The sequence below is a fragment of the Pteropus alecto genome, unplaced genomic scaffold, assembly GCF_000325575.1.
Source record: "Pteropus alecto unplaced genomic scaffold, ASM32557v1 scaffold106, whole genome shotgun sequence".
Classification (NCBI taxonomy): Eukaryota; Metazoa; Chordata; class Mammalia; order Chiroptera; family Pteropodidae; genus Pteropus; species Pteropus alecto.
The window spans coordinates 1,198,495-1,220,022 of NW_006442103.1; the positions used below are offsets into that span (position 1 = coordinate 1,198,495).

At 43.4% G+C, this 21,528-nt stretch overlaps 2 protein-coding genes across 3 annotated transcripts in view; one reads left to right on the top strand and one right to left on the bottom strand.

The window, feature by feature from the left end:
• Positions 1-21,129, top strand: part of GPLD1 (glycosylphosphatidylinositol specific phospholipase D1) — a 46,818-nt gene extending 25,689 nt beyond the window's left edge. The window contains exons 12-26 of one of the 2 annotated variants that reach the window (XM_006919535.2): positions 489-609; positions 2,613-2,752; positions 4,367-4,553; positions 6,877-6,987; positions 8,259-8,333; positions 8,431-8,587; positions 9,114-9,255; positions 10,084-10,189; positions 10,269-10,366; positions 13,551-13,560; positions 15,734-15,896; positions 16,237-16,397; positions 17,460-17,486; positions 17,606-17,656; positions 19,828-21,129. In XM_006919535.2, the coding sequence (XP_006919597.1) occupies positions 489-609; positions 2,613-2,752; positions 4,367-4,553; positions 6,877-6,987; positions 8,259-8,333; positions 8,431-8,587; positions 9,114-9,255; positions 10,084-10,189; positions 10,269-10,366; positions 13,551-13,560; positions 15,734-15,896; positions 16,237-16,397; positions 17,460-17,486; positions 17,606-17,656; positions 19,828-19,914 (1,636 nt within the window). In that variant the 3' untranslated portion in view covers positions 19,915-21,129. The remainder of the gene's footprint in view (positions 1-488; positions 610-2,612; positions 2,753-4,366; positions 4,554-6,876; positions 6,988-8,258; positions 8,334-8,430; positions 8,588-9,113; positions 9,256-10,083; positions 10,190-10,268; positions 10,367-13,550; positions 13,561-15,733; positions 15,897-16,236; positions 16,398-17,459; positions 17,487-17,605; positions 17,657-19,827) is intronic. The other variant, XR_439286.2, reaches the window with a different exon arrangement.
• MRS2 (MRS2, magnesium transporter) overlaps positions 16,926-21,528 on the bottom strand; it is a 32,321-nt gene continuing 27,718 nt past the window's right edge. The window contains exon 12 of the transcript XR_001517618.2: positions 16,926-21,128. The gene's annotated coding sequence lies outside the window, so the exon portion shown is untranslated. The remainder of the gene's footprint in view (positions 21,129-21,528) is intronic.

Here is a 21,528-nt window from a genome sequence, read left to right on the forward strand (position 1 = left end):
TGTCTGGCTTCTCTAGGCATCTGGCTTGTGTAGGTTGGTTTAAATGTATGCATTTGAAAATGTATTTTATCGTATAATTAATTCTGGCATGTCTTTAAAGATAAAGCAGTATGCCTGTGTACCAGCTTCTCAAACAGCCATAGACCTATTTCTTGACAGTGTGTGTGTGGAATATTAAAGTATCTTTGCTTTTTTTAGGAACTTGGAAGGAATTCAAACCTTTTACACTTTAGAACTTTCAGGCTATAGGAAGTATTTTTTATAAGAACAAGCTTTTAAACCTTGGAAATGTGTTTACTAAAAGGGTTTTTGGATCTCCTATGAAGATTTTTCTAAAACTTTTTTTGTGTTGCTGTTCCTTCAACTTTCAAATGTTGAAACTTTATGGATTTTTAACCTGTGATTAACTTGACTATATTATTAACTTGGTGATTTGGGTTTGTTGTTTTCTCAGTCCTAACCATTTTGTTCCTCTCTCTTTTTAACAGCTCACAAGCACAGAAAAATTATTTTCATAGAAATCTGACTGCATCTCTAACTAAAAATACTGAAAAGAATATAAATTATACCAAAAGAGGCGTGGTCTTCAGTGTGGATTCCTGGACATCGGTAAGAATTTTCTGCTTTTCATGGAGAGAAAGGACCACGCTTCCTGTGATATCTTGTGTGGCGTCAATGGCTATTTAATCATTCATCGGAAGTCACCTGGGCATGTGCCAGGCCGGCACAGATCCTCAACCTCCAAATCTGGTCTGTTCCAGACACATCCTGAGATGCGAGTCTGGACTTCAGTGGCCTTTGGCAAGTCTGGTGGTGCCCAAGGCGGCCCCGGGCTCCCAGGCCAGTCTGGCTTTGTCCTTAGTGCAAAGCATGCCAGCAACATCGAATGCACCCTGTGCAGAGCCCCAGCTGAAGGATGCCATGGCATATGCAGTTCATCCATGAGCTCGTCTTTAAGTGTCAGATACTCTGCTGGGGGGAAATGAGATGAAAGGCAGATAGACTCTGATCTCTAGAAAATGTCAAGCTAACAGGAGCGATGCATACAAAAATAAACCAGACATGAATAGAATGCAATGAATATCATGGTGGAGTGGGGGAATACTTAGCCTCTATGATGACAATTAAATCCCTGCTACCAGAGAAGGCTTCACGGAGAAGGTGGCATTTGAGTTAAGCCTTGAATAGTAGGTAGAATTTCATCAGTGAGTGTGTATTTCTGGCAGTGGGTTGGGAAAGTTTCAGGATTTTGGAAATCTGAGTAGTCTGGTTTGCCTGGAACACAAGACAAGGGACACAAGGTGCCAGGAGAGGGTTGGGAAGGTAAGTAGGCATGGGATTGTCGGGGGCTCCTAATGTCGGGGGAGTGTTTAGATGGCACCGTGAGTGGCGTCTCCTGGAGCTGAGCGAGGGCCTGGGCAGGACCTGCGTTGTGAGTGTGCTGCCTGTGCAGACACACAGAAGCTCTGCAGCCATGCTCAGCAGGGCCCCACCCTTGGCTATGTGCTCAGCTGTCACTGCCTTAACAATCTTCAGACTTGAGTAAGGGGCTTCGTATTGCATTTTGCGATGGGCTCTGCACATTATGTAGCCCAGCCTAGATCTGGGAACCTCTGTCAAAGCACGTGCCATTTTGTTTTGCAACTATTTGTATCTGTCTCTTGCAAAAGAAAACATCGTGGATGAGAAGAACTTTATATTCCCAAGGCCCGTCACGGGGCCTGGCACACAGGAGCCTATTCATTGCTTCCGGGGTGACTGAGAGCCAGGGCTCAGCATCAGGGTCAGCAGCCTGGGGGTAGCCTGCTGGAGGGGTTGGAGGGGAGGAACAGGCGCAGCCGCTTCCTGCAGGGCCCTTCACGCCTCGCTGCTGGCTGCCCCATGGCTCTGAGCTGACACTGCTCTTGTTTGGTCACCTTTGGGTGGACTGAAAGTTGTGTCCCCTGAGCTCCGATGGATCTAGTACCCAACTGGGCTGTTCAGGGCCACTCCAGTCTGCATCCTTGCAGTAACTGTGTTGAGAATGATTCAGCATCCCAAGCTCAGGGGCTTGCTCTCCCCCAGGTCCCTCTCATACAGTCACCTGCCTCTCACGCCTGCCAGGCTTCTTGGGACTCGAAGCATCTTAATTTGGGTGTGGATTGGAAGGTTTTCGGCCTCCTGCTGTTACAGTTCCTTTGACTGGAGGAAAAAAAGAAGATGTACACACACACACACACACACACACACACACACACACACACACACACACAAATTACATTCTAGATTACATGAACTTGTTTTTTAAAAAAATTTAGTCCATAAAAGTGATTTTGTTCAGTTACATTCTGCAAATTGGTACAGGCCATCTTGACTTCTTTGGTTGGGGTTAAGGTCCAGCTAGCTCTTTCCGTGCTGGCCCCGACTTCAGGGCTGTAACTACTATAGCTCAGCACATGTTGGGGGGGAGCGATGTCACTCTCCTAAGTGATCTTACCTGTTGATAGGACTCCACGTTTTATTTTCTAGCATTTGAAAAACTCATTTCTTTTACAAAAGTCCGGTGCTTTGACAGGACACAGTAGCTTTGTCGATGATGCTGTGTGTCTTTACCTGTCATTCTTCTGTTTTAGGATTCCCTGTCCTTTATGTACCAGGCTTTGGAAAGGAATATCCGGATGATATTTACAGGCAGCTCTCAGCGGCCACTGAAGCACGTATCCAGCCCTTTAGCATCTTACTTCTTGTCACTTCCCTATGCGAGGCTTGGCTGGTAGGAATGAGTTCATCCAATTCTTGCACATTATCATCAGTGTTAATTTCATTCTGTCATTCAACAAATGTATCAAATGGCACCTGTTAGCACCTTATTTTCCAATGAATTCACCATCAACAAAGACATTAACTTAGTGATCATTGTAAAGATAAAACCCTATCCTTAAAAATTTGTCAAAATGTGTTTAAAACAGGAGCTTTCACTTTACTAAATAATCACAACAATGACATATTAACTTATAGAATATTTGTCAAGCTTCAGTGTTCTTGAGCTGTATTGTTACAAATTTTGGGGAAATCGAATAGCATGAGAAGAATAAAAGAAGATAGTTATATGTTGATTGGAATATTGTAGCTTCATATGGCAAGAGCCTAGTACACTATGGTGACTTTATAGAGGATGTTAGAGAATCCTCTGAATTTAAAAATCAACCTACACTGAGCCCAAAGATGGAAAAGTAACTATTTTCTGGAGGTTTTGGTGAAACCTCTTTTTTAAACTACACTTCTTATAGTGAAATGACATTGCATTTCCCTCGGGACAATTACTGACAGCCCTTCCTCTTTGGGTCACTCATATGTCAGCTCTGGCACAGGGAGTGGGAGGTGAATGCTGTCTTTCTGGCCATTCACTTGTGGACAGTGGCTCTTCTTGGCTGCCTTCCTGAAATATTTTTAAAAAGGCTCCCTGCTGGGCTGACAGTTATGTTGTGGGGTGTGGGGCAGCCAGGTAGAGGTCCTTGTAGGGCATCACTGGCCAGTGTCCTGCCTCAGGAATGCAGAGACCAGCAGCATCTCCAAGGCATGGGTGGCTGGCCCCTTCACCAGGCATCACACCTTTTAAAATCCACCCTTCTCTTGTTCCCTTGTTCTGCCCTGTGTTCTTCATGTGGCCAATAAGAGCTAGAATAAGTAAAGGACTTTTGGTCTTTCCAGGCCACCAGAGGCATTTGAACCTTTGACTCAGTTTGTCCATCTCTGTGTCTGGTAGGTCATGAAATCTTGTTTACAAACATCCACTACATATGTTGGCCATTGAATTTTTTTCCCAGTACAAAGCACCCTCTGCAGCTGTGGTAGAAATGAAAAGGTATACTTAACACAGCTGATCTTTGGTCAGGTGACACACTGAAATGAGCTGAGCTGATCAAAAAGCAGACTGTGCTACTGGCTGGATGGTTTTAGAGGAGGAGCCTGCCATTGTGCTTTTCTGCTCTGGGTTTTACATGTAGGATGTGATGCTCTGAGAGGATGCTTTCCATCTGCTCAGGGTACATAGTCCAGAGATGCTCAGAGGACTTGATTTGTCCAGTTTTTATTATTATCATTATCATTATTATTATTATTATTATTAGGGTTCTCAGCTAAGAACCTAGAAGGGTAAAAGGATAATTTTTTCTCCTCCCCTACAGTCTATGTATATGTGTATATTATTATAGAACAAGACTGTGAATCACACACACAGTATCACTTCAGAGTAAATATTCCGTGGAAGGATGGAAAATCAGTGAGAGGAAGTTAAAGTGCTAGATTCCAGAAAGAGAAGCAAGTAGACAGTCTTACCCATAGTTCTCAGCAGACACTGCAGTGGGTTCTCTCTTTGTCCCTATAGGGCAATGACCTCGGCTGACCTCAACCAGGATGGGCATGGTGACCTGGTGGTGGGTGCCCCAGGCTACAGCCGCCCTGGCCACATCCACGTGGGGCGTGTGTACCTCATCTACGGGAACGAACTGGGCTTGCCCCCCATCGACCTGGACCTAGACAAGGAGGCCCACGGGGTCCTCGAGGGCTTCCAGGTAAGGTGCTCATCACCTCATGTTTTACTCAGTAAGCCAGTGCTCTCATTTTGCGGCAAATTCTCCAGGATGAATAACCAACAACAAGAACGATGAAAGTAACAGCCGGGGGCCTACACTGTGTAGCACTTTTCATTGAAAGCATATTCATTTATCTCATTCTATCATTAGCTTTTAGTCTAACACCATCCGAAAACACATACTATTTAGAACTGCTTTCAGAAGCCGATCAGGATGTGATTTTTTGATAAAACCTACTTTTTAAAATATATGTATCAATGTTTTGTAAGAATTTTAGATTCACGGAAAAGTTGAAAAGACAGTACAGAGTTCCCATACCCTCTTTACTTACTTTCCCCTGTTCACGTTTAACATAATTGTGATATACTTGTCAAAATTAAGAGATTGACGTCAGTACATTACTATTAACTCCAGACTTCGTGCAGATTTCATTGCTCTGTTTTAAGTGGTTATTCATCACCGGGAAAACTGCACAATGATTGTACAAATGTCCCATGTGGAGTCCACACTAGGGTCCTAGAGGGGTTTCCTCTGGGCTGTCGCTGGCATTCGCCTTACGGAGCAGTAGCAGGGGCAGAGCCAGCTCCACTGCGAGTCACAGGCGAGTGTGGGCTTTTGGGGCACTGTGTGCTTTGAACGTCGAGCATCAGGGGAAGGAACCCTGAATTTGGGTCTGAGCGTGGTTCTTGTGCCAGACAGGCCATTAAACCTTTCACTGTGGTGTTAATTCCGTGAAGACAAAATAAGATGGCATGCCTGAACATACTTTAAAAAATGACAAGTACAATGGTTTTGATTTAGTTTACTCTCTCATGGAAGGAGCCCCTAATCCAAGAGATGTGAATAAATTGACTGGCGGGTGAGGTCACACAGTCCAGAGGGATGGCATTCTCTGGAACCTTGTGATGCCTATGAGAAAGTTCCACAATAAATATAGCCATCTCTGTTCTTCACAAAGCCATTCCCTTGTCGGATTGTTGTGTGAAGTGTGATCCTTTGGGCTCCTACAGACAGGAAATAAGAGGCAGCTGCTTCCGGGGATAAACTCTCCCAAAGACACATGGGGCAAGGAAGGAGGTGGCTCCATGCCCTCTTCCCCAGTGACCTTTGTGAACTCAGCAGATTAAAGCATGGGTGAGGGACCCTCTGGAGTCCTGCACTCTAGCCCTGGTCTGCAGTTAACCTTCCTGTGTCCTTGTCTATAAAATGGAGGATCAGGATGACTGTCCCAAGCGCTTATCTGCTTTAAAACTGTTTCTCTAGGAATGACTGGTTAACCCGCAGCAGCGCTTGAGGGTGCACTGGTGGTGGTGAAATGAAGCCGTCCTCTGTTGGGAGGGTCCCTGCTTGTTGGTCCCCACCCTGCCCCAAGGTGCTTTGTGTCCCGAGCAGCCCCTTCTTGTTTATCCAGTTCCTGCCTTGCAGAAAGGGGCCTGTTCCTAATAGCCATTGCAGATGGGCGGAGAGAGATTATGTAATATGTAATACACATGGGGGGTGTGTGTGTGTCACGTGGCAGACTCTGCCTTGTTATGTAAGTTCTGAAAGAATAGCACAGCCTATGAGTCTAGGCTGATTCTAGACCGTAGGGGAAGATCTAGAGAATTCATCTTGGAAGAAAATTGTCCTTGAATGAACTCAGTTTTCCATCAGTAAAAGTGATGGCAATAAAACCGTAAAAGTGGGGGCAATAAAAGTACCTATCTTAGTCCCTATACTGTGCTTAGAGCGGTGTCTCCAGCAGTGTTACCCAACAGTACTTTCAGGAGCGATGGGAATGTTCTGTAGCTCTGCCACCCAGTGTGGGAGCCAGTATGCGCACTGGCTTTGGAGTATTTGCAATGTGGCCAGTGCAGCCGAAGAGCTGAACTTTTAATTTGTTCAATGTTAATTAAGTTTAAATATAATGGCCACATTTAGCTAGTGGCCACCACATTGGACAGTGTGGTACTAAAACATCCTCCTGTTTGCTGCTGTTATGGATTATTATATTGGATACTTTCCAGGAGCAGTTCGGTCTTAATGGGGGGCTTAGCGCATGCCGGGCCATTTTCTAAAAACCTAAAACGTACCGACCCTTTCCTTTCCGGCACCCTGTCTTCCCTTCAAGGCAGTCGGACAAGCCAAATGTCTCGCCAGGCCAGAGCTACCCAGCTGGCGCTGCGGACGTGTCATAGGTCGCTGCACTTTTGTTTCTCAGCCCTCGGGTGACGATGGCCGGGGGGCTGTCTGCTGCCAGGGTGTCAGCAGTGCTCTCTGAAGCTGTGGCTTAGCCCGGGGAAAACAACCTGTGCCTTTTCAGCCCTCAGGCCGCTTTGGCTCGGCCGTGGCCGTGCTGGACTTCAACAAGGACGGCGTGCCAGACTTGGCTGTGGGAGCTCCCTCGGTGGGCTCGAAGCAGCTCACCTATAAGGTAAGGGTGCTGCTGGGTGCGGGGGTGGGAGGGTGGGAGGGAGGACCTGCTGAGGGCGCTGGTGCTGGACAGAGCCTCTGGGGAGAGCAGACAACCAGATGTGCCCGGGCAGGGACTTTGGGCGTAGGTGGCCTCGGGCTCCCCATTCGGGTCCTTAATGTGACCCTAGTTGCCTGGCAGTACCCATTCCTGCCTCCCTAGCCTCAGTCTGCCTAATGGTTTCCCATTTCCAGCAAGTGCTCGCCGCCAAAGCTTTCCTCCCATGATACTGAATTACAGCAAAGGTGACAAAAATTCCAGCCAATGCATCACATTCTGTCACCCCAGTAAAGGTGACTTTCCTGGATCTTTCTTATTAGGCACAAACCTATCTGTTTCCTTTTTCCTACTGAGAGCAGAGATCCTGGGTCCCAGCCCACGAGCTCTTCCCACATGTGCTTGTACCAGAGCCAGGTAGAAGCAGCTGGCACAGGAGTGACAGGAGGTCAGAGGCCCCACGTTACCTGCTGCGGGCTCACCTCTGCCCCTCCCTCCTCACTGTTTCTCAACACTTGAACCATTTGTCATTAGACCCAGCCGGAGTGACATGTCAGTCCCTGCAGGGGATGTTGTGTAATCCCTGGGTTAGGGCACTTTGTGGTCCTAACATAGCATTGTGAGCTTGTACGTGTCGTCGCCCCTTCTAGGTTGTGGTGTCATCTGCCTGTTTGCCAGCTTTGTGGGAGGACAGAGGTTGGTCTTTTTTATCATTGCCTTCCAAGGACTTGGCTGGGGATGGAAAATAAATGCTTGCAGAATGAGTGGGGGTGGAGATAGGCAAGTCAAAGACAGGAACTGGTCCATAACACAGTGTGTGTCCCAAGGCCAACGAATGGTGCCACAAATGGTAGCTACATGGTGTGTTCATGTCCAGAGGAACAATGGGCTGAGCCAGAAACCGAGCTGGGCCTTGAACACGGGAAGTGAAGTCACCTGCAAAAACTGAGCAATTATGTGGGGCAGATCCCAAGCCAGACACTGGGGAGGTGAAGGTAAACCAACGGTTTTTGCTTTGGAACTCTAATAGTCTGATGCAAGAGACACAAACACACAAAACAACCACTGCAGTGCAGCCCCAACGTACAGGGCAGGCTTGTGTCCGTCACCAAGCTCCTGCTCGTGGGGAGCTCTGATGGTGACTCATTTCGTCGTTAGTCCTCTTGCTCTTGCTATTTTTAAGGGTCCTGGGTTGCACTCAGCCTTATGGCCACCCTGGGTTTGTCCTTGCCTAGGGTGCAGTGTACGTCTACTTCGGTTCCAAGAGAGGAAGCATGTCTCCTTCCCCCAACATCACCATTTCTTGCCAGGTATGTTGACCACCTTAGCAAGGTGCAGACATTAGCACGCCCCATCCTAAGTGCCTCCAGGACAGAGTCAAAAGTGGTCTCCTGGTTTCCTCCCAAGGACACATACTGTAACCTGGGCTGGGCGCTCGTGGCTGCGGACCTGAATGGAGACAGGGAGCCCGATCTGGTCATTGGCTCCCCTTTCGCACCAGGCGGAGGGAAACAGAAGGGGATCGTGGCTGCATTTTATTCTGACCCTGGCCACAGCAACAAAGGTAATACTTGTTGGGGGAAGGCAAGGGCCTTCCTTGCTCTAGTCTGTGGGACTTCTCGCATATAGGTCCTTTTTCCCTCATTCCATATGCTTTCACCTAAATTTTCTGACAGTCTCTTATTCTTGCAATGTTCTGGCAAGTGATAGAAGTAGATTCACGGAATGTACAAAAAAGGACCCAACTTCTGGGTCCAGAACCAAAGAGTGCCACGGGCTTATTCTCCTAGTCTCCCACTGTAAGCAGAAACACCAGAGGCATCCCAGCGACACTCTGAAGTGTCCAAGAGGGGCTCTTTGTAAATAGCATCCTCCACTCTGTGGAAGTGAGCTCAAGATATGCACTTCACATGACATTTAAGGTCCATTTCTAATGTTGGGGTCTTAAGAACAGTGGCGGGGGCCTAGAAAGGTTCTGGCAAAAACTAAGTGGAATGAATCCATTTCTCATTAGCCTACAGAGAGAGCCCATTATTTCCACTCCAGCAGTCCTCCCACTTGAAATAAAAGGGACCGTTTGTCTTGTGTAGAAAAGCTGGACGTGGAGGCGGCCGACTGGATGGTGAGAGGTGAGGCGGACTTCGCCTGGCTGGGGTACTCCCTTCACGGTGTCAGCGTGAACAACAGAACCCTGCTGTTGGTGGGGAGCCCAACCTGGAAGAACACCAGTAGGTGAGCGCTGAAATTGGGGCCCAGGGACCTCTGAGCACCAGGGGCAGGTGCCTGCTACTGTGGGAGCCCCGTAAGTGTAGGGTTCAGAAAAGGGGGCTAAGAAATTCTAACCCTTCAAGGAAAAGCTAAGGCTCTGGGGCAAGGTTGCAAATTCTTTGAGGTTTAAAAATGAGGTAAACAGGTTAGTTTTCCAGGGCTACAGTAATGAAGGGCCACAGGTGGGCGGCTTAAGCAACAGGAATTTATTTTCTCAGTTCTGGAGGCTGAAAGTCTGAGATCAAGGTGTTAGCAGGGTTGGTTTCTTCCAAGGCCTCTCCTTGTTTTGGCCACAGCCAACTTCTCAGTGTGTCCTCACATGGCCTTTTCTCTCGGTGCCCATCCACGCTGTCTCCCCCTCTTTTTATAAGAACAAGTCAGATTGGGTCAGGGCCCACCCTAATGACCTCATTTTAACTTAATTAACCCTTTAAAGACCCTTATCTCCAAATACAGTCACATGCTGAGGGACTGGACATTGGGACTTCAATATACGAATTTTGTGGAAGGGGCGGCGGGGGGGAAATTCAGCCTGTAACAGTGGGCATCCCTGTATTTGCTGTCAGTTAGGGGCAGAATGGTGGGCGTCGTATCTGCAGAGCCTTGATATCAGCATCCACTCGGAAAGCCTCCCTGCCCCCACTCCCATGCCTAGCGTCGCAGGATGAACATGCAGGGAGGGGAATGGTGGGGGAGGGGTGGGACTGGTACCGCTGTCTTTCCTTGGACCTGAGTACCTGGCCAGCTCCTGGCCTTGTGCCCCAGTGCTAAGCCCCGTGTGTTTCATTCCAGTCTGGGCTATTTGTTCCACACTCGTGATGAGAAACAGAGCCTCGGACGGGTGTATGGCTATTTCCCACCAAACTGCCACAGTTGGTTTACCATTTCTGGAGACAAGGTATGGCAGCCCCTCCCTCCCCAAGAGAGTGGACACCATACAGTTTTCTTAGCTGTACTTAACTGATTATATTTCACAGGCAATGGGGAAACTGGGTACATCCTTGTCAAGTGGCCATGTAATGGTGAATGGGACCCAGACACAAGTGCTGCTGGTTGGCGCTCCAACTCATGGTAGGTCACGAACCATGAAATTTTGCTTCCTTTTAGTTATACAGCTCCATGACCACACTGTATTGGGGGAAAGTTGAGATCTGGAGTCAGACAGACCTGAGACAAACCTGAGTTTTCATATTTCGTTTGTGTAACCTTGGGGAAGTTACTTAACCACCCTGAATGTTAATATCATCATCTGCAAAATACAGATAATAACATCCGCTTCAAATCACACATGAAAGTAACTGTTTTTAAAGCTTCTCTCCCAGTCTGAAGCTACAGAGGAGCTCAGCAAATTTTATAAATCTCCAGAAATCGGTCCACTCTGAGGGCAAATGTTAATATGCCATTTTTTATTTTAAAAAATCTCCCTCAAAGATTATAAAAGTAAATCACACTTATTGTAGAAATTCAAAAATACAAGGAAATATATAGAAAAATCACCCTTATCCCGTTGTTTAAAAACTTAAGCTCATACTAGATATATAATTTCGTTTTAAAATTTATATCTTGAGTGGGTTTTCATGTTATTAAATGTTCTTCTAAAACATTATTGTTTTCCATATGCACATGCCAATATTTATTAACATCATCCTGTTGCTGGAAGTGTAGATTGTCTCTAATTTTTTTTTTTTTTGCGAATAAGGTATTATTGAACATGCCTTTCTAATTAGTTTTTTTGAGGGATTCTTGGAGGTGGAACAGTTGGACTAGAGGGTCTAATCTTTTTTAAGGCTCTTATTACATGTCATCAAATTTTCAGGAAGATTTTTTGGGGGGGTGTCAAAATTATATATTTTTTATATTATGTAACTTGTTTCAAAAATATGTTTTCATTCAGTTTTGACACCTTATCTGTAAATGAGAATTCACTGAATGTTCATGGCAAGACATTACTCTGATTAGAGAGAATCTGTTATATTGATTAGATGTTCCATATTTGTCAAAACTGAAGTCTGATATATAACATTAGTTTCAGGTATACAAAATGATTTGATATTGTAGATACTGCAAAATGATCATCACAGTAAGTCAACATCATCACCAGTTACAAAACTTTTTCTTGTGATGAAAACTTTTAAGATTTACTGTTGTAGCAACTTTTAAATATGCACTGTATTATTAAATAGTTAATAATACAGGATTATTAACTATCGTCACCATGCTGTACCTTACATCCCATGACTTTAGAACTAAAAGTTTGTACCTTTTGACCCCCTTCACCCATTGCATCCTCCCCCAACCCCCACCTATAGCAACCACCAATCTGTTCTCTATATGTATGAATCTGGGTTTTTTTGTTTTAGATTCCACATATGAGATCATATGGTTATTTGTCTTTCTCTGGTATATTTCACTTAGCATAGGCACTCAAGGTCCATTCATGTTGCAAATGGCAAGATTCCATTTGTTTTTATGGCTGAATAATGTTCCACTGTTTTTATATATCATATTTTGTTTATCCACTCATCCATCAATGGACACAACAGTTGTTTTCATGTCTGGGCTATTGTAAATAATGCTGCATTAACATGGGAATGCATATCTTTTCAAATTAGTGTTTGTTTTCTTCAGATGAAACCCAGAAGTGGGATCGCTGGGTCATAGGTAGCTCTATTTTTAACTTTTTTGAGACACTTCCATACTTTTTTCCATAGTTACTGCACCAATTTATTCCCACCACTGCACAAGGGTTCTCTTTTCTCCACATCCTCACCAATACTTGTTTGTTGATTAATAGCCATTCTGACAGGTGTGAGGTGCTATCTTTTTAGTTTTGATTTGCATTTCCCTGATTAGTGATGTTGAGCATTTTTTCATGTACCTGTTGACCATCTATCTGCATATCTTCTTTGGAAAAATGTCTATTCAGATCTTCTGTCCATTTTTAAATTGGATTGTTTGGGGGGTACTTTTGCTACTGAATTATATGAGTTCTTTATCTATTTCAGATGTTAACCTCTTATCAGATATGCGATTTGCAAATATCTTCTCCCATTCTATAAGTTACTTTTCAGTTTTGTTGGTTTCCTCTGCTGTGCAGAAGCTTTGTAGTTTGATATAGTCCCATTTGTTTATTTTTGCTTTTGTTGCCTTTGCTTTTTATGTCGGATCTAAAAAATCAGACCAATGTCAAGGAGCTTACCATCTATTTTCTAGTTTTATGGTTTCAGGTCTTAAGTCTTAAATCCATTTTGAGTTAATTTTTGTATATGGCGTAAGATGGTGGTCCAGTTTCCCCAATATACAGTCTCAGCTCCTTTGCCATAAATTAATTGACCATATATGGTGGGTTATTTCCAGGCTCTCTATTCTGTTCCATTCATATAGGTATCCGTTTTATGGCAATACTATACCGTTCTGATAACTGTAGCTCAGAAATATTTGTTTCTTACAATATGGGAAAGATTTGAATAATAAGCAGAAATGAATTATGTAATTACATGTTTGAGGACACAACACTGTTACAACAAAAACTTGCTGACTTAGCTTTGGAATAGTTTTTCTGTTTTCCTTTATAGTCTAGTGATTTCTAAACTCTTGCAACACACATTGATTTTATTTTTTTCACCACTCTTTCTACCAGAGTGCTATGAATTAGAGCGTCCCAAAATTTATTGGTTTTAGTGCAATTACTGTCTCCGTTAATATTTTCTATTATAAAATGTAGCAAAATAGAAAAAGATAATTGTAAATTCACATGCATCATAAGAATAAAGCCCATGTTACGTTTTATAGTTTTCCTCAAGATATCTTACAACAATATCACAAGCAGGTTATCATCACTGATGCAATCCACAAATCTTGAGATTTTTCTCATTTTTACTTGTATTTTATCCACATAATTTGTGAGGCCCAGTACAACAGAAAAATGTGGAGACTTTTGTTTAAAAGTTACTCAGAATTTCAAGTCAGTGATGAGAGCATTAAGCCAAGCCTGGCCCTGTGTGACTGACTGCACTCCTTTTGGGCAATGGCCAATCTCTCAAACCTTGGAACCAAATTAGACACTTCTACCCTCATTTCCAATCCACTGATGTTCTTGTGGTACCTACATTTTACCATAACTCCTGAAATGCCAGTTGCAAAAATAGGATATTTTGAAAGGCATGTCGGGATCTAATGTTGAAACTGTGAGCTGCCTGCCTCCAGCAGGTGGTTCATGTGTCATCTGGGAGATGTCACTGTTACCTTCGAAAATTCAGTGTATCTGCAGTGTCCCTTTGAGCTCACGGAAATGCTTCAATGTGCAGTCTGGAAATCACGGCTCTGCTGTAGAGATTAGCCTCAATTTGAAAAAATTGGGTCTACTTCCAGGGCAACCCCCCAAAGTGGCAGTTTGGGCTTCGTGTATGTCAGTCAGGCAGATGCCGCTCTCACCGTCCTGTCTGGCTCAAAAAAATCTTTGGTTCACTGTGGCCACTATAAACAACAAGCAGTTTACTGGGGATTTTAGGGTGCTGATTAAGAACAATGTACTTTCAGTATGAAAAAGAAAATACTCAGTGATGGCAAGGTTAGGGTGAGATGGGCACTCATATGCTGCTGGTGAAATGTAAATTAATCTAACTTTTCTAGAATGAGGTCTGGCAGTTGGCAAGAGCCTTAAAAATATTCATTTCCTTAGATACCACATGGACCAATTCTAAGAATTTGTTCTCAGAAAGTATTCAGAACTGTGGGAAGAACATTTATCACAATATTAATTATAATAGCAAAAAATACATTTGAAGACATTTGAGAAGTAGACTCATGAATCAGTATCAGATATGCGTCTCCTGGAAACTAGATTAGAGAATGTGGCTAGACGGGCAAGTTTTCCAATCCTTGCCCCAGCTGTAACTAGGGCAACTTCCCTGAGGGAGAGTTTGGGTCTGTGTGGCAGACACACAACGTCAAAGTCCAGTAGAAGCAGCAGAGAGGTGGAATCAGGCCTGAATCTAGAAGGCAGACCTGGTCATGGCCCCCGTGTGCTCCTGCATGAAGCAGAGGCAGAGTGAGAAACCACACATCTCCTCTTCCCTGTAGCAGACACAGCTCCAAGTGTTACTGTATTTTGTCACTCAAGGACTTCAGGTTCCCCGAAGCATAAGAAGGGAATAAGGATTTTCTCATTTCAACTTTTCTTGATACTTTGGGCTTTCACTCTGAATACTTATTGTACTTTATTAAAACATTCTTCCCGTGGGGGCTGTTAGTTCAGGTTACCATTAAAGAGCCTGAGATTGCTGAGCTTTAAGTATTCTTTCTTGTCTATGTTTTTTTCCCTATTGGTGGCTCTCTGAGCTCTCAGTTGCTTCTAGTTGACAGCCAGCTATAAGAAAGGGTATAAGGTTGTCCAAGAACACAGTCAAATCCGTCATCTGTTTTACCCACAGTATTTAGACACTGATGCAAGAGTATCTATCACATTACTCGGCTCACAGTAAGCCTTGCAGAGAACCAACCCCAGCTCATTGATGCTATTGTGTTTTGGAGAAGGTACTCATTTCTGAAATCAAGGCTGTGTTCCAAATAATTAAGTTTATAGGCAAATTTCTAACTAGCTTTGTTTTGAAGTTATTCAAGATTTATTCATTCAAAAAACCATTTATCCGTCCTCGTACTGCACCAGGATGCACTGCTATGCACTTTGTGCCGACCAGGATCTCACTGCTTACGGAACGTGACAACCTGATGCAGAGACACAGGTGAACAAAAACAATGCTGCCTTGCCAAGGCACTAGGCAGGCAGTAGGCAGTGTGGTATGGCACACATAGGAGTGGCACCTACTCTACACCAGGAAGGTAAGGAAAGGCTTCCCAGAGGACGGAAAACGAGCCAAACTCTGCAGGGGAAGGAGCTGGCCAGCAGAAAGGTGTGAACAGAGAACGAGGGTGTAAAGCAAGGGCTGTCCATTCCAGGCAGACAGCACATCACATTGAAAGGCCCATTATGTTTCCAGGTGTAGGAAATGGGTTGTGGGTTGTGGTGACATGTGGGTGAAAAGGGGGAAGTGACTGCAAACGTTGGAACTATTAAGTAGGAGTCAGATTCTGTAAGGTCTTGTGGGTCTGCTAAGGACTTGCCAAAAATTTGGATTTCAAAGGGCAGTTGTGATGTAAAAGGATGTTTAGAGGGAGAGAAGTACTGCAGGGGGCAAGACTGGAAGAACACCTGTTTGATCGAATATCACTGAGCTGATCCAGTGTTCGGATCTTGGTGCCCAAGCTAGTCTTATCTTCCTAACCACCAGAGCTGACTGGCACTAAAACCACCTGTCCCGTGTGATTCTGCATGATCTATGTCACTTATAGTATAGAAGGATGATGCAAGGATTTAATTCAGTGCTTTACATTCTACCATCGTTCTTGTGATGGCAGCAGGTACTGTACTGTTTTATTTCAGATGATGTATAAAACCATGACTTTGCACCAAGGTGGAGCCACTAGGATGTATGAACTGACACCAGACTCGCAGCCTTCACTGCTCAGCACCTTCAGTGGAGACCGCCGCTTCTCTCGGTTTGGAGGAGTTCTGCACTTAAGCGACCTGGATGATGATGGCATAGGTAGGAAACGAACAGTGCCTCTGGTCGAGAACTGAGTCTCTTTTCCCAATAGATTGGTCCCCTAGGATCTGTCCTCATAGTTGACAACCTTGTGGCCCAAGGACCTTTAGACATATTTTGAGGTAGATAAGACCAGAACCAGATATACAAGAGTTAGTTGTATTTCTTGAAGGTGATAATGTGAGAGTCACATCAATTGTTGATGATGAAATAGAAGACTTTGACTGTGAGGATGAAATCACATATTATTTGTGGGACGCTGGGTTAGGATCTGGCAGTGGAACAATGGGAAGGATGACAGTGAGGAGTTGACACTTTCTTCTGCTGGTTTTGTTCACAGATGAAATCATCATGGCAGCCCCCCTGAGGATAGCAGATATAACCTCTGGGCTGATTGGGGGAGAAGATGGCCGTGTTTATGTATATAATGGCAAACACACCACCTTTGGCGACATGACAGGCAAATGTAAAACATGGATGTCTCCATGTCCAGAAGAAAAGGTAGCATTCATACAAGACTGGGGAAAGATGGTTACCTGCTAATATCTTATTAAATCACATTCACTACAGAACTACAGTTTCTACAACTCGGAGTCCCGAGGTCACAACACAGTCCCCTGGCTGTTTTATGGGGCCAAGCTGCCTGAATTCTTGGAGTTCTGCAGCATATGCTCCTATAGCTAAAGTCCAGTTGAACCTGGTGTCGCATTAGTCCTTGGTCACACCTGCCACTGGCTTGGCAAGGGGCCCACAGCAGGAAAAAACAGGCCTTGGCTATTTCATGAACTCCCACTATTTCCTGTTTCACGACTGTTTCCTGGGCCTGAAACACTTGGCCATTATTATTTTCAAATTTAAATTATTTAACCTGTAAAATTAGTTCATTGTAAAAATTTTAGAAAATCCGACAGTACAAAGAGAATTAAAAATCATCTACCTAGATTCCACTCTGCAGAGATAATGCCTGTTAACCTTTTGCTGTGTAGCATCCTTCTAGAATTTTTTTCTAAGAACGTAATAGTTTTGATATGGATTAGATATATTTTATTAAAAGTTGGTATTACGCCCATTTACAGATAAAGAAATTAAAGATCAGAAAGGAAGTTGTTCGAGGTCACATTGCTAGGAAATGGCAAAGCAGGGACTTGAACCAAGAGCTGATGCTAAAACACACTCTTAACCATTATACTATGTGTCTATATTTTTAAGAACTATGATCATGTTGTACATAATTGTTATTTTGCAACTTGATTTTACCTACCAAAATAACATGTAAATGTTTTTCTATATATTTACTGGCTGCCTAGTATATTATCTATAGATGAAACAGTTTATTTAACCATAAATTACTACTCATCACTTAGTTCACTTCTAATTTTCACTGTTATTCACATATAAACGTTTTGATACATGTTCTTCTGGGCTCAGTTCCTATAAGTGGAATTTCTGGTATTAAAGAGTATACACATTTTTAAGGATTCTTAAAAAATGTAGAAATGTGTGAGGGTGTAATTAAAATTGGTTAAAAAAAAAGTCTCCCTTTCTCACCATTTTCTCTTTCAGGCCCAATATGTATTGATTTCTCCTGAAGTAAGTACCTCCCGAAGGAATGAAGGAAAACTACAAAAATGTCCTTTCCTCTTATTTTAAACATAAAATATTTTGCTAAGTCTTCAAGAGGCCATTGACAGACAGAATCTGTTTTGCAGGCAAGCTCAAGGTTTGGAAGCTCTATGATCACCGTGAGGTCAAAGGACAAGGTGAGTGCCAAGGCTGTGCTGATGTTTGTTCTAAGGCTGGGATTTGAGGACGATCTCATTTTGTTCATATTTCAGGTTTTATATGAATAATAGAGGAACACAAAAAATTACAAATTCACACATACTCCTAGCACCTTTTTGGAGAAAAGCTCCACGCCTTACTCTTCCAACCTCCCCCTCTGCAGCGAGGCTGTCAGATCATGGCTGTGGGCTAACTCTAGTTGGCCGTCTGTTTTCGTACAGCCCACGAACTAAAAGTGATTACTGCATGTTTAAATGGTCGGGAAAACACAGGACTATTCCGTGACACGTGAACCTTCTGTGAGGTTGGAACATTAGCATTCATGAAGCTTTGGGACACAGCCGCGTGCGTTCACGCCTCCACGGCTGCGACCACACTACGGTAGCTGAGTGGTCACTCTAGAAACTGCTGTCCATAGAGCCCCAGATATGTTGTCTCGGCCGTTCTCAGAGTCTGCTGACCCTTGCCACATCAGATAACCATTGCTAACATTTCAGTGTTTTCTTCCAGAGTTTTTTTATGACTTTAGGGACGGATAAACGTAAACCCACATACACATTTCCTGTCACTGTTTCACTTTCATGCACTCCATGCTGCCTCTTCCCAGAGAGGTACATATAAAGCAAACCGATTCTTTTTAATGCTGCATAGTATTTGACTGTCTGGATACTATATTTTATTTCCTTGGTTCACGTTCTCACAAACATTTCTAATTTTTCACTATTACACACAATGCTATAGTGAGCATTCTTGCATCTTTATCTGTATAATTGTGTAAATATTCCTCTAGGTGAAATTCTTAGAAGATTGCTGGATCAAAGGGTGTACAGTTTTGAATTTTAATAGATATACAAAATTGAAGGGTTTTATCTTCGAATACACCACTGATTCCACTCATTTATTTGGATATATTGTATAGAACTGTGGGCTGGGAGAGATATAAAGACAAAGTCTCTGATTTTGAGAAAAAAATGTCAGTATAGGATTAAGTGCTAATGAGCAGTGTGAACAGTAAGTGTTAACTGTGGGGTGAAGGGCTTGGGAAGCCCTCAGATCTTAGAGCAGTGGTCCCCAACCTTTCTGGCACCAGGGACTGGTGCTCTGATGAAAATCTAATGCCTGATCTGAGGTGGTGATGCTAGCACTGGGGAGCAGCTGCAAATACAGATGAAGCTTCACTAACTTGCCTGTCACTCACCTCTTGCTGTGTGGCCCCCCATTCCAAACAGGCCTCAGACCAGACCTGGCCCAGGGGTTGGGGACCCATGTCTTAGAGCACAAAACCAGGTCTGTAAGCTGGAGAAAGTGCTGAAATTGACTCCTAGTGGCTCGCTCTTAAACCCATTTACAAACCCGATAACAAAAATATAGGTTAAAAAGAGATGATTTATGAGAGGATTCTAAAAAGGTCTGGTCATAGGAATACTTTATACCATAAGCTTGGCTTGCATTCTTTTATTCTTTCCAAGAATTAGACACTATCAAGAACCTATTCTATAAAAATTAAACAAATATCAACCCATTTACACCAGCTGAAGCGAGTAGTATTTAAAAGTAATTTATATTTGATTCCTTTCTGTACAATACTTCAAATTCACTTTCCTAATGATAGTTCACTTGGGTCAACAGTAAAATTCCTTTACTATCCTAACACATACCTGAGATTGGGGACACAAGCACTCAAGCATAAAGATAAATCAGAGGTTATCTATATTTAAACAACAGTCACAGACAACATGATGATCACAGTATCCTTTTGCTGAGACTGAATAAAATTTATGATTTATAAATTCCTTTTCCTTTCTATTATATGAGCATTAAGTAATCAATAGTAAACTTGAATTAGGAGGGCTTGCACTCAAGCAGTTCTTCCACTGTCCATATTTCTGATACCTCCTGTGGGGCTGCCATGACAGGGTGGGAAGTAATTAGTGTGTTATGAGCAGTGTCACGCTGGCACCAGAGAAGCAGACAAACCAACCTGAGACTCGGCCCCTGCCCCCAGGCACTTATAGATTTGGTGGAAATGTTCAAGCCATTGGGTCTGGCCAGTAGCTTATTCATTTTTCTAGCTCCAGGGTGCCTGGACTAGAGCAGGAACTCAATAGATGTGATGATAAATTAAAGAATTGTATTTTGTCCTCTACAGAACCAAGTTGTCATTGCTGCTGGAAGGAGTTCTTTGGGAGCCCGACTCTCTGGAGCACTTCACATCTACAGCCTTGGCTTAGATTAGTTTTTGCTCCATTTTTCTAATCTGCCCCTCCCTCTCGTGCTGAGTCATCTCTAGGGTGAGCATTTTGATGGACAAAGTGGCACAGCCAGTGGAGACACACACTAACAGTCAAATTATCTGGAAATACAGAAAATTATGACTATATCAGAAGTACATGAAATCGCAGGCCCTTTGGTTATTCATGTCCCCTTCCAAGGTTTATTTCCTTGTCTCCTTTGCATCTAAGCCTTTTTTCCTATTTCTTCTTCCACAGGAATACTTGTCTTTCTGATGCCTAGAAAGACCTCTCTGTGGTCATCTCTTAGGAAATCTTTGTATACTATTCCTCCTAAAAATGTTCTTTTAAAATTGGTGACTCATTAGGTTCACCAATCAGAATAAAATAGAAAGCACAGTATACAGGAAAAATTGGAGGAAAAGTACAGTGAGGAATAACCTCACAACTCCAAAGTCACTTATAAATGATTTGGTCCTTATTGCATTTTCATATAGTGAAAGGCAAAATGATTATTATATTTTCATATAGTATAAGGCAAATATAAAAACTAAAACTTATCTTTTGTAGAGAAGGCTGCTCTAACAGGTAATGAACCTAGTGACTCTCCACCAGTTTTAAGACACCCCAAGAGGGTCTTCATGGCATTAGGATGCCATGAGTGCTGACAGCACTAGAGCAGAAAGGAGTGAGCTGACGTGAGCCGAGGGACACCTTCTGTAAGGATTAAGTAAATGTGAGGGACCGAGGGGAGTGAAGCAGCCTGGGCTTCCTGTGCTGCTCCTGGTGGAGTGGGTCTCACCTGCCAGCCCTGCAGTGCGGCACATTTAAGGGAAAAGCGTGCACCACGGGGTTTCAGCTTCACTAAAATTTGCAGGCATTATTATCTGTAAACTCTAACTAGTTGATTCTGTATGAATCGAGGAAGAACCTCTTTTTTTCTGACACTAGTGAAATGTGTAAAAGCAGGAGAAAATAAATGACATGAGCCCTTCTCTTCTCAGCTTGTCTAGGGGCAGAATAGAGACCAGTCAAGGGGGACAGGAATCAGCTGAAGAATAAAGTTAAATGAGATCAAGGAAAAGCTAGAGTTAAAACTGTGAGCGCAAGGTATCTGTAGGAAAAAAAATGTAAACAGGCACGTACCTAGACAGCACCTCTGGACCACTCCTGGAACTGTCTCATCTTTCTTAGGGAGGTATGCTAGCTGCATGGTTCCCTATGGCACAGCAAAAAGCACACAAACACCATTTGTTTCGTTTGGGCAACAATTACTGGCAGCTCAATCTATTTGAAGAATTATTTTTAATTAAAAAGTTTACTTTTATGGGACCAGAAATTACTCATTTGACTGTAGAACAAACTGATGACACTGCATTTCAGTAAAGGTCTATTTCTCTCAGTACTAGACCTTTATCAGAAGGATGCATACTTTCATACTGCCATTACTATATAAAGTGGCTATGTTATACTTTGCTAAATAACAGGGCCTATGTTTAAACATGATCACTATTTACCTGAGGATTAATTTTTCTCAATGACTGAACACAGCAAGTACCAGGTAGGGAAGGTTAAAATTTACAAAGCTGGAAGCAAGTTTTTCATATAGGGCTTTGTAT